At 36.0% G+C, this 13217-nt stretch overlaps 1 protein-coding gene across 2 annotated transcripts in view; it reads right to left on the bottom strand.

The window, feature by feature from the left end:
- Window positions 1-13217, bottom strand: part of NDST3 (N-deacetylase and N-sulfotransferase 3) — a 176892-nt gene that overhangs the window by 23596 nt on the left and 140079 nt on the right. For both annotated transcript variants that reach the window (XM_035030334.1, XM_035030335.1), the window contains 2 exons: window positions 5527-5709; window positions 2918-3014 (listed from right to left, as the gene is read on the bottom strand). In XM_035030334.1, coding sequence (XP_034886225.1) covers window positions 2918-3014; window positions 5527-5709 — 280 coding nt within the window. The remainder of the gene's footprint in view (window positions 1-2917; window positions 3015-5526; window positions 5710-13217) is intronic.

The raw sequence follows: 13217 nt of genomic DNA, 5'->3' as shown, positions 1-13217 counted from the left end.
AAACATAGTTATCTATGGTATACAAAATAAAAATGTTCTTCACAAGCCTGACCTAAAACAGTGGTTCTCACACTTTAGCATGCCTTAGATTAACCTGGAAGGCTTGTTAAACAGAGAACTGAGCCCTATCCCAGACTTTCTGATTTAGTAAACTTTGAGAATCATGACTTAAAAGAAATGTGGAACAAAATCTAAGACTTATTGGAGGAAAAATGTTCCATACTTGAAATCCAGAGTAGAATAAAGGTTTCTTGAGCATGGTCTTTAGAGTCAGGTAAATTCTAGGATCAGGTTTTTATTTCTAACACTTACCAATTATGTGAATGTGAACAAAAATATCTAACCTGGGGCTTAGTTTTCTTATTTGTGTAGTGGGGGGAAAATACTTAGCTATTAGGGTTTCAGGAGGGTCAAGTAAGATAACCTATATGAAATACTTAAGTAGCTTCATATCTCAATATTAGTAAGGTATTTATTTAATTTTTATATTTATTTATTTACTTGAGAGAGAGAGAGTGCATGTGGTGGGGAGGGGCAGAGGGAGAGGGAAAGAGAATCTTAAGCCTAGCACTGAGCCTGACACAGGGCTCTACCTCACAGCCCTGTGATCATGACCTAAGCCAAAATCAAGAGTCAGACACTTAATAGATTGAGCCACCCAGGCGCCCCAAGTATTTTTTAAAATAACAACTTTTATGAGATAAAATTCAGTAATGCATTAAAAAAATTGAAAAGAATAAACTCTTTGTGAGGATAGGAAGTATGACCATTATGTGAAAAAAGAAAACAGATTAATTCCTTTCTTAGATCAACTGGAAACATTCTTTTCTGAGTTTTAAGAATTGTATTAAATCATGTTTGCTTTTAATAGCATGACCAGCATCAATAAGACAAATTGAAAAAATAGATATCTAATTGTTTATATAGTCAGTAAAAGGCATAATATAATTTATCAGTGGTCAAAAAATTGTTAGTTTGTGGTTTCTGAATTCTGTCTTTACCTTCACATATTCTTGGGTCTGAATAAACTGTTCTCTGTGTGTGTGTGTGTTTGAATGTGTATAATGTGTGTATGTGTATAAAACAACCACTTAATCATAGACACACCCATTCAAATAACCATCCATAAAGCTTGTTTTATTTTTTGTCAGTTTCAACACTAAAAATATCTGAATATGCAGAAGACTATACATCTATGCAAAATTATTCAGAAAAATGCCTTTGATAAAAACTAAAGTTAAAATGAAGCTATTTAATTTTTATGAAACTGATCAGAAGATGTTTCTCCATTTAAAAAATCAATTTCATAAAATATTGCTGTACATAGTAACATGGATGAATCTCAAAAGCATTATCTTAAGTGAAAGAAGTCAAACACAAAAGATTGCACATTTTATGCTTCCATTTATATGAAAGTCTAAAAAAGCAAAACTGTAGTAGCAGAAAGTAGTTTCCTGTGACTGAGGATTGGGAGGGGCATTGACTGCAAAGGGATGTGGATGGAGAAACTTTTTAGGGAGACAGAAATTTTTTTTGTTTTTTGTTTTTTTTTGAGACAGAAGTGTCAATGTGGTTATACAACTGTGCACGATTGTCAAAATTGATCAAAATTTGCACTAAAATTGGTGAATTTTATTGCATGTAAACTATACCACTACAAAACTGGGAAAAAATTTAGTTTCTATAAAAGGGAGATAAAAAATTTTCTTCCAAAGGTAAATGTCATATACAATTGTAACGAAACATTTGGAAACCCAGCTGAGTTTAAGATGGCAAGTAATGGTTCTGCCATCTAACCCTGATTTTAAAATGTCTGCACATCTAGCAGGAAACAAGAGGATGCACTTCCTGCAGGGCTTTCTGAAGTGAATTTGATATGCCAAGCTTCAGAGATGTGTGATCAGTAATGACAGTGGGAGTTCCTGAAGAGACTTCAGTTTAAATGTTTTTCTAGTTGTCTCTTGACTTTAAAGAGATACAGACAAATGAAATAAATAAGGATGAGAAAAGTTTTTACCATATTTGTTATTGTTTTCAAATTGATATTGGCAAATGGGACCAAGAGAAAATGAATAGGCTAAACTCTCTGTGTACATTACATAAAATCTTCCCCAGTTATTTTTGGACAAATGAGGAGAAAGAAGGTATTCCCCTCAGAAAGGCATATGGCTGGAATGGCTGTTTTCTGTGAAGCCAGAATCCAAGAGCCCCAAATAATTTATCATGCAGGATACAGCATGTATGTCTGGCATTTTAAAGTTTCCACTGGGCTTCATTTTAATACCGATTCTTAAAGAAACAAGAAGTTTATGGGGAAAAAGTTGCATGCCAATTTAAGAAAAGGTGCAAGATTTCTCCTGGGTGTGAATAAATACCTTTGTTAGCACAAAGTTTTGTTTATGTCTGGAATTCTGCTTGTCAAGCATCCTTTCGATTTTTAGAAAATAGTCATCTCTGCAAAAAATAGCTTAGAAATAAACTATATCAGGAAGATGGAAGGAAGAGTCTGTTTTTCTGGAAGGGTCTGATTATAAAGAGCTATAGATACTTATATGTGTTTATCTTGACTTTTGATGAAATCCTGTCAGTCAATTTCTCAAGATGTGATTCGTTTTGATTTTAGAAGTGTTGACAACACCTTTCAATTCAGGTCTTTGGAAAAAAATTACCATTTGCTACCAGATTGGCTGTTAGATATTCAAACCATATGACACTTATTTTCATCTTTTTCACTTAAAAAATTCCTTGACAAGCATTTAAGTACATTATCAAGCTAAACATATTAGATCAGAGAACAAAATGTGTTATTTATTCATCAGTATTTATAGGAATTTTGAAAACTCATTGTGACTAGAACTTACTGTCTAGTCATTGGGAGTTTTACACTGTTTGGTTAATCATAACAAAAAGCTCTCACCAGTTTTCTGGGGTCCTATTACCAAGAATTTTGGTAAGCGATCACAGGTTTTTTCTTTCGACCAAATGTCTCTGTGGCGTTTGTCATCACAAGGATTCTAAATGGGAGAAGAATATAGAGATGTATTTTTTTGTGAGTGTCCATTGTGTGCTAGAGTTTTTCAGCTTTTTAAAAAAGATTTATTTATTTATGTTAGAGAGAGGGAGAGAGAGAGTAGGGGGAGGGGCAGAGGGAGAGGGAGAGAGAGAATTTCAAGCAGACTCTCTGCTGAGTGCAGAGCCCAACGTGGGACTTGATCTCATGACCCTAAGATCATGACCTGAGCCGGAATCAAGAGTCAGATGCTCAACCGACTGAACTACCCAGACACCCTGAGTTTTTCAACTTCTGTCCTTAAAAAGATATTCCAGGAAAAAAAAAGCCATGTGGCTTCTTTTAAACGAAGGCCTTGAAGTGGCATCAGTGAAGCTTTTAAGTAATTCCTTTCCATCCTGAAGTTGAGTGTCTACTGAGGGGTTGGGGGAGAGGAGGCATTTCCACTGTGGCTAACAGCCTCACAGCACTGAGGATTTAATATTTTTTTTTCTGCATTTTCAGCAGTTCTATGTCTTAATTGTGTGTGTGTATGTTTGAAAACAGCTCCAAAGTAGTGCTGGGCAGAGGCTGTGTTCCCTGCTAACGTAAAAGAAGGTACACTCTCACCATTCAGTAAGTAACTGAAATATAAGGTGTAAGATTTTTTTTTTAAAGATTTTATTTATTTATCTGAGAGAGAGAGAATGAGAGAGAGCACATGAGAGGGGGGAGGGTCAGAGGGAGAAGCAGACTCCCTGCCGAGCAGGGAGCCCGATGCGGGACTCGATCCAGGGACTCCGGGATCATGACCTGAGCCGAAGGCAGTCGCTTAACCAACTGAGCCACCCAGGCGCCCAGGTGTAAGATTTTTATTCTCAATAACTTTGAGCTATTTTGCTGCGTTTCAAAGAGGTACACATCTGGCCATAATAATACTATTTAAAGAGATAGCAGATTCTTTTCAGTAGCCTTCAGAGGTCAGTAAATGTATATGTAAAACTCTAACTTTACAGATTATGATGCTAAAAAGCACTAAATTTCAGCAAAAGTAAAATGAAGGTGAATTACTACCTTAGGGATTTGCTTTTGGTGTATAGTACATGAACCAAAACCACTATGCAAGATGGATCTAGAATATCCTTAATTTCAACTGTGAAGTGCACATTATGTGAAGAATTGAAGTACCCTTTAATACTATTTCAGATATAGCAATCAGGACAGTACTCTGTTTCTATTCAATTAATACTGTAGGTGTGTGTGGTTAAATAAACTATTTACATTAAGCAACAGATTAGTTAAAACTAAAGTGAGGGTGTTCTTTTTGGTTGTTGTTCTGGAAAAAAGTTGTTTCAAACCTGTCACCTGAAATAATAATGACTTCAGTTTAAAAATAAGGTGTTGAGTCACCTAGGTGGTTCAGTCTTAAGGTTAAGCACCTGCCTTCAGCTCAGGTCATGATCTCAGCGTCCTGGGAAGGAGCCCCATGTCGGGTTCCCTGCTCAGTGGGAGTCTGCTTCTCCCTCTCTCTCTGCCCCTCCCCTCGCTCATGCTCTCTCTCTCTCTCTCAAATAAATAAAATCTTAAAAAAAAAAAAAAGGTGTTAAATCAGCAGGAAAATTGCATGTCTTTCCAGTGGCTAACATTTGGTGATATTTTGTAGTGGTTAAGAAAAAAAAGTAATATGTAGTGATAATTCCACAAGCACCTTCTTTCACATTCTAAAATGTGTAGTTATGTCTCTTCTGGAAGTTATCTGTTTGTGGTCAGGTGGTAATTAGCTTACATTCAAAGCTGAATGAGTTGTATATAGTTCAGAGCTTACTGTGACTTCAGTCTGTGAAATTTACTCAGTTCCACTTCTGATGATTGTTATTATTGTACCATCAGCTCTGTTAGAACTCTCTAGTAGCTCAGTAACTCTCATATAGAATAGTGATTAAGAGCACAGCCTCTGGAGCCAGATGGCCTGGAACTTGCCTAGCACACAACCTGTTTACCACTCTTCTGCTCTTTTTAGCTGACTGCAATCTGTGAATTGATCCCTCACTCCTGACTGAAAACATTATATCCATTGAACCCCTCGTTGAGCTTTCAGAATTTCATAATTCCTAATGGGCATAGGAACAGAGAATTTAGCCACTATGATGCAATAATATAAGACTGCAATTTGGGGCACCTGGGTGGCTCAGTCGTTAAGCATCTGCCTTCAGCTCAGGTCATGGTCCCAGGATCCTGGGATTGAGCCCCGCATCGGGTTCCCTGCTCAGAAGGAAGCCTGTTTCTCCCTCTCCCACACCCCCTGCTTGTGTTCCTGCTCTCGCTATGTGTCTCTCTGTCAAATAAAGAAATAAAATCTTAAAAAAATAAAAAAAGACTCCAATTCAGGAAGTAGTTTCTCAAATCTACTAACATTTCCAAAATTTATTATTTTTTCCCTCCAAATGCCTTCACTTTTCAGATTTGGATTATCTCATAGAACGCCAAGATATGTTTATGGGATTAATTAGTTATACCGATTATTGAAGCAATATTACCTGCCAGAGAGGGTCTTTTTGATCAGGAAAGAGCTCAAAATACTTGTGAGCCAGCTGTGCTGGAGGCAGAGTCTGAAGTCGCAAGTTGGTCCAGCTCTGCACGAAGTTGGCCAGATTAACAAATGTATATAGTCCCAGGCGGTCATTCCCATAGTTGGACAAATGTGTCATGAAAATGCTGATCTGAAAAAGGCAAATGGACCTCAGTGTAAACACAAGTTATTTTAACCCTAGGGGGCAGTGCAATCATAGCAATGCTAGTTTTTCTTCAGTAGTCTTTGCCCAGGGTTTCAGTTCATGCTGTGTTTCTGAATTGTGGGCATATCCCAGATACTCTCATTATATTAATGCATATTAGAGGATGTGTTATTAGTAAGACTTGGTGAACACTTTTTTCTGAGATTTTAATATATTTCATAACAACAACAACAACAAAACAAGTCCAACTGCTATATATCCATGTTGGTGCAATTAGTTTGATGCTGAATAACATCCTAGATGCTCACACATAGTGGCTTCATGACATCAGTGACCTATTCATAATTTGTGGCAGCAGAATCTCAGGAGATTGGAATTTTATAATTTCAATCTATTTAATTTGGCTTACAATATAATATTTCAAGTTAAAGAATGTAAATGATCAGTGTATCACCATTATCAGCATGAACTGAATATCCTCTGATTTGTATTTATTAGAGGCCATAATGACACAAGACTAGGGACTAAATTTTTGCTAAAATAGGTATTAACTATTTTCCATCGATAACACTCTCAAACTCATTTCCATAGTCATTGGGTTTATTATTTCCAGTATCAGATACCTCCTTTAAGACAAGTTTTCAGTGTTTAGCTAGATAAAATCAACTCTTCCTATGAAAGCAGCTGACCTAGATTGAATTCATGCATTGAAAACAAAATCACAGCATTTTCTCCATAATAAAGTAAATTTAAATTCTGCAGGTTTGATTAAATTGGTCTGGAATGTAGAATGGGCTTTTTAGAAGCTATTGCTTCAAGTGAATGCAAATAGTTTTTGTTGGTGAAGTGTTGACAAACGGAAAAAATTTTGCATGAGATTTTCAATGGCAAAGAAACCACTGTCACATTTATGCTGCTATAAAAAAGATCATAAAAATAATTCATGTGATAATAGTACTTTCCTGAAATATATAATGTCGTGTGAATGAATAGTAATAATAGTTATTATAATCATCATCATAATGAATATAATAGGTTCATTCATTAGAGACTGAAAGAAATATTCAAGGAAATTTATTGAGGTGAAGTAGCAGAGATGAGAGAATGGTTATATTAAGATTTGATACAATGAATCAGAAAAAAATCTAATTACAACTATGAATAAGAGGAAACAGTGATATCTTTTATTCTATAGAATAAGTCCTGTTGGCTTTTATATGAAAAGCTTCAACTGTGTATTTCTATTCACTCTGCCTGAACATATATTAAATCCTAGAACTTTCACAAATAAAATACTTTGAGGGTGACTTTAAATAGCTACCAGCAGACTGATGCAGTCATGGAATTGATAAACAAGACTTTTATCATTTTGGGTATTTCTGAAAAATGAGACTTCTAAAATTTAACCTTCTGGTTATTTTTGTAGTAGCTTCGATTCTATGACTTTTGTTTCCCTTTCTTTTCTCCTCCAAAATTTATCAAAAAATCACCTATTGAGACACTCAAGACAATCATGTTACATTTGAAAGTTCTTTTCTAATGTCTTTTAGAGGCAGTCTTTCATCATTTGTTTTATATGCCACATTTTTCAGTGCAGCTCAACAACAACAGCAAAATACTTCAAGTTGCTTATTACATGAAAAAACTTTAATACAATGTAACATATATGTTAATCCACTTAGCCACTAGTTTATATTTCTTGCTTTATTTGTGAGAGATTTATCAATACTTCTGTGTGTCTGTATTTCACTTGAATAGGATCTGCATTGGGCATAAAATGGGAAATGTGGAGAGTGACTTTATGATACTAATGCATTTGAACTCCCTTTGAGTTTACTTTTCAACCCAGAAAACATTTTACTCTGTGACATTTAAAGCGGAGTGTCACTGTTTTACCCATGTGAGTATAGAAAGTAAAAAAATGCTACTCTGTCTGCTAAAGACAGAAGCAATCCAGAATGAGTTGTGAGCTAGTTAATGACATTGCTTTTGCTGAAAGTTAACCTGATTGGCAAGAATTAAGGTAATACTTAGAAGGTGTTGAACTTAATCCTATAAGATAAAAGTTACTTAGCCACCAGCCATGGAACCTTCCCCAGGTTTTCAACTCTTTTTTTTTGTATATCTACTTTAACATAATTCAAAGTGCACCATAAGCAAAAGGGCTGTTTCAAAGTGATGGTTTTGTAGGGTGTGTTACCTCAAGACATTTTCAGACTCTGGACTCAAGCCTGAGATTTGTTTTGTTTTTCTAAGAAATACAAGGCCATGAAGGGGATATAATTGTTCAGGACATAAAATAATTTCTTTTTAAATTGTGTGTGTGTGTGTGTGTGTATCACAATATTCTCTCTACACACTGAATATTCTATATCTCTTGCTGAACATGTAACCTCTCCAAGTTTTATTAATTTTTAGTTAGGAAGGTATGCACAACAAACAACCGGACTAGTGAGAACAGACATATAATGACAAGGTTGTGGTAAAATAATTAGTTTGCTTTTCAGACAGTATTTCTTTCTTACTCCTGTTATGACCTATGACAACTGTAATGTCACTTTATTTCTTGGCAACAGTTTCTGCTGGAATAGAAAGAAACAAGGAAGCTTGAAAGGGTTACCAGTGCAAGGAAAATAGATACTAGTCTTTCCCTAGAGAGGATGCCTTTATAATTTTAAGAGTGCTTCAGAACTAAGGATTTGTTTGTTTGCCTTTTTAAAAAGGATAAATGTATCAAAATAAATTATCTTTATCATACATGTAGAGTCCAATAAGAAAGAAAATGTCAAAGAAGTTACAATTGCATTTCTACAACAGTTTTTGCTACATGCATACTCTAAGTAATTAGTTGTTACCAAAAGGACTAATTAGCTGCTTAAAACTCAAATCATTGGAAACTCTGCCAAAGATATAAATTTTATCTAACAGTTGAAAACAATTCTTTCTATCCTGATGGATACAGACATGTATAACAACATACTCACTATGATTATTTTTCTGTAAAAAGCAAGAGCTAAATGCCAAATATCATATACACTGGTATTTATGGGAGAGGAAACAGATTATCATTTGTAAAAATGTGGCTAAGAGAAAGATGTGGGCACTCACTTTATCTCACTTTCTAGCCTCAACCATGTGAATCTAGTAAGTTCCAGGTATTGGAGATGCATGAATCGCTACCAAGAAGAATAAGGAGCAAAACACGGGTCCTGGTGCAAAAGCAGTTGACAGTGAAGTAATCTGTTTCTTTTGAGGTCAAGGGGAGGGGAGAGTAAATAGGAGTGTAAAAAAGTGTGTTACTTCTAATAATTATTATAAACTATGCCATTTATGACCAAATCCACAAACATTTTTCTTAGCGTACTGCCAGATGCTCTGCCTGGTTCTGGGTGCGAAAATATAAATATATCATGCTCATTCTTGTAAGTATTGTTTGTGGAAAAATGCAGAATTCAAAAGGCACATAAGAATTTACAGTGAAAAATGTCAGCCTCCCACTCCTGTCCTTTAGCCAAGCAGTTTTGTTTGGGTATCCTTCCAGGTGAGCAAAGATTCAAAAGCCTGAACATATATAACAGATCCCCTAGGAAGTTTATAAGAGTTCAGATCACCAGACCTTACATTCAGTGATTCTGATTTGCTGGGTCTGGAAGGTGCCCTGGTACCTGCATTTGAGAAAATCATCCCAGGTATCTTGATGCAGGTACCACTGAAATACAGTTTGAGGAAAACTGGCCAGAACCATTGTTTATTCTCATAGAAAAGACTCCATTTGCCAAAACCATTGGCTTTTCTGTAGTGGTCCTTTTGAGTACATTTAAAAAACAAACATGTCCTGTTAAGTCCATAAGTATATTTTGATGTCCTAGCCTTAGAGCTATCCCTAGCTCAAAGAACAACTTGGTAAGTGCCCTTGGCCATGCCTTTTGAAGGCTTCTGTACTGCTGACATACGTGTATAGATGCACAGAAAATTGCTAAAAAAAAAAAAGAGATCTGGTCCATATAGACATGTGCAATTGGTTCGTAATTCCCCTTCAATCCTATGTTTATTATTATTATTATTACGATTATTTTTTAACCAAAGCAAAGTTCTTCTCCATTTCCACATGTACCTCTCAGATGCATATTACCTTATAACTTCTCCATTTAAAAGACTGCCTTGCCTATTCATTTTTACTTTATTTCATGGCATTTAAAAATGTTGTGTGGCAGAGGACAAGCATACTGTAATTCTTTGGGGGAAAAATAAGGAAAACGGTTTATTTTTGTGGGGTAGTGATCAAACTTTGGAAATCTCATTTTTATTATCATGAAAAATATATGAGTCCCACCACTGTCAAGATTGTACTCCATTACATAAGCACATCTCTTTCTGGAAAATAAGTAAAAAAAAAAATCTTGATTAAAAGGCTATTCTAATGATACTCTGGGCCTGAACCTCCTATTCTATAATTTCCCAGTTTGAACCCACAAATAGTTCCTCATTGCCTTCTGAATTAAATAAAATTCAGGATGTCATCCTTAGTGACGACATGGTCCCAGGTGACCTTTTCAATCTTCCCTTGTATCCTCGTTCTGTTCCTCATGCACCAGTCTTCTTACTGCTCCTGGGGGCTCCCTGGTCCTGCTGACCTCCACGGCTTTGTTTATGCAGTTTCTTCTCTCTCTACTCGTCTACCTATCTCAATTCTATATATCCAGCCTGTTATAACTACCTCTTCAGATCTCTCCAAGCAAATTCAATCTTTTAACAATATGAACTCCTGGGGCACCTGGGTGGCTCAGTCGTTAAGCATCTGCCTTTGGCTCAGGTCATGATCCCAGGGTCCTGGGATCGAGCCCCGCATCAGGCTCCCTGCTCAGTGGGAAGCCTGCTTCTCCCTCTCCCACTCCCCCTGCTTGTGTTCCCTCTCTCACGCTGTCTCTCTCTGTCAAATAAATAAATAAAATCTTTAAAAAACAAAAAACAATATGAGCTCCAGAGCACTCCTGTTAGGTCTTCACAACATTTTCTTACTCTGGTTTGTATTATGCTTTAACAAAATTATTGTTTTATTTGTATCTAGATTGTTCACTTCCTTGGGGCTGCCATAGCACCTTTTCAACTGTATTCTCTGCACTGCTTGTGATATATAGTATGTGCCTTGAGTTGGCACCGATCATTTCATTTGGAAAGTGGGGAAAATCTAGGGTTAGTTATTTTTTCAGTGCCATTCATTCTGGTAATTCCTTAGCACCATTCAAATTGTGGGCCTCCTTAATGATTGATTCTCATCTCTTCTAACTTTATCCCCATTTGCCTGTATTCCTCTCCCTGAACTCTGCCTAGCCTTCACTTACTCCACCACCCTCTTGCTTCTGTTTCCTGTGAAACTTCCTTTGTAAATAAACTATATCTTTTAGGCCTTTGACTTTGGCCTGCATGGGTGGTTAAGACAAACCACAGAGACTCTTAATGCTAGGAAACAAACTGAGGGTTGCTGGAAGGGAGGTGGGTGGGGGATGGGGTAACTGGGTGATGGGCATTAAGGAGGGCACTTGAAGGAATGAACACTGGGTGTTGTATGTAAGTGATGAATCACTAAATTCTACCTCTGAAACTAATAATACACTATATGTTAACTAAATTGAATTTAAATAAAAAATGTAAAGCAATAAATAAAAATGCCAAATTTTTATTTTAAAAAAAGTGGGTCCTGCCACCTACTGGTTCTTTGATTTTAGCAAGTCATTTAAATTTACTCATCTAAAAGAAAAAAGAAGGGTATAAAATAGTAACTGTTGTTGTGTTGAGTGCAATAAAACAAAACATTTAAAGAACTGCTTGACACATAGTAATTACTTAGTAAATATAGCTATTTATTGTTGTTATTGTTGATATATTATTAGTATTTTGGAGGAATACCATTTCTCATTTATAGCTTCCTTTCAGCAGTTCATCAAACTTATCTATACCTCTAGGATCTTAATTCTTTCATTTTTTTCTGCATCTGTTAATGTCCATCTGATCACTTCCTCTAGCAGGCAAGATTTTGTGGCCAACAATTTGAACTCCTCTCCTACTATGACCTTCAGATATCCCAGATCATCTTTTTGCTTTTAGTGTTCTACAAATCTGAGACTTCATATCAATTTTTCATTCAATTCTTTCAGTTTCTACATTCCACGTATGGATTGTTCAGCACACTAGAGAAAAAAACATATAATGGGAACTTTTCAGGTCACATAAGCACATGGTCCCCAATCTCAGTGACACCTCCATACTATTGGCTGTTCTTATTCATGATCTTCAGTTCACTCCAGCAGCTATTTCAATCTTTCCTCCTGCTCTTGAGGCCTTCTGTTTCATCTCCACTCTCCTTAATCTCCCTAGTTAATCATCCCATGATCAGCAGGGAGTAATGGTCATCAGGCAAGAACTCTTTCAACTTCCTACTGTTCTTTATAGACATTTGTCTTTTTCCCCCCAGTTTTATTGAGAGATAACTGACATACATTACTGTGTAAGTTTGAGTAGGACAGCATGATGGCTTGATTACATATATTGTGAAATATAGGTTCAGCCAACATCCATTTTCTCTTATAGATACAATAAAAAGAAAAGAAAGGAAAAGAATGAATGGAAATATTTTTTCTTGTGATGAGAAACTGAGGATTTACTCTCTTAATGATTTTTTTTTTTAATATATCATCCAGCAGTGTTAACTCTAGTCATCACGATGTACATTACATGCTTAACACTTATTTGTTTTATAACTGGAAGTCTGTACTTCTTGACCACCTTTCTCTAGTTCCTGCTCCCCGCCGCAACTCCCTGCCTCTGGTTACTCTGGTAACTACAAGTCTGATCTTTTTTTTTTTTTTTTTTTCCTATGAGTTTGTTTTTGGTTTTAGATTCCACGTATAAGTGAGATCATACAGCATTTATCTTTGTCTGACTTAATTCACTTAGCCTAATGCTTTCAACATCCATCCATGTTGTCACAAGTAATAGGATTCCCCCTTTTTTATGGCTGAATAATAATCCAGTGTGTTTGTGTGTATCACAACTTCTTTATCCATTTGTCCATCAGTATACACTTAGGTTGTTTCCTTGCCTTGGCTACTGTAAATAATGCTGCCATGAACATGGGGGTACAGATACCTTTTCGAGTTAGTGTTTCATATATTCCCAGAAGTGGAGTTGCTAGACCATATGGTAGTTCTGTTTTTAATTTTTTGAGGATTCTTCATACTGTTTTCCATAGTGGTTGTTCAAATTTGCAATCCCACCAACGGTGCACAGGGTTCCCTTTTCTCAACATCTATGCCCGCATTTCCTATTGCTTATTCTTTTGATGATGGCCATTCTAACAGGCATGAGGTGATATCTCTTTGTGGCTTTGATTTTCATTTACCTTATGACTACTGATGTTGGCATCTTTTCATGTACCCATTAGCTTTTCATATATCTTCTTTGGAAAAATGTCTATTCAGACTCTCTGCCCATTT

Source organism: Mirounga leonina, unplaced genomic scaffold (assembly GCF_011800145.1).
Source record: "Mirounga leonina isolate KUSES-001 unplaced genomic scaffold, KU_Mleo_1.0 Mir_357, whole genome shotgun sequence".
NCBI lineage: Eukaryota > Metazoa > Chordata > Mammalia > Carnivora > Phocidae > Mirounga > Mirounga leonina.
This window is presented reverse-complemented; position numbering and strand designations above follow the sequence as displayed.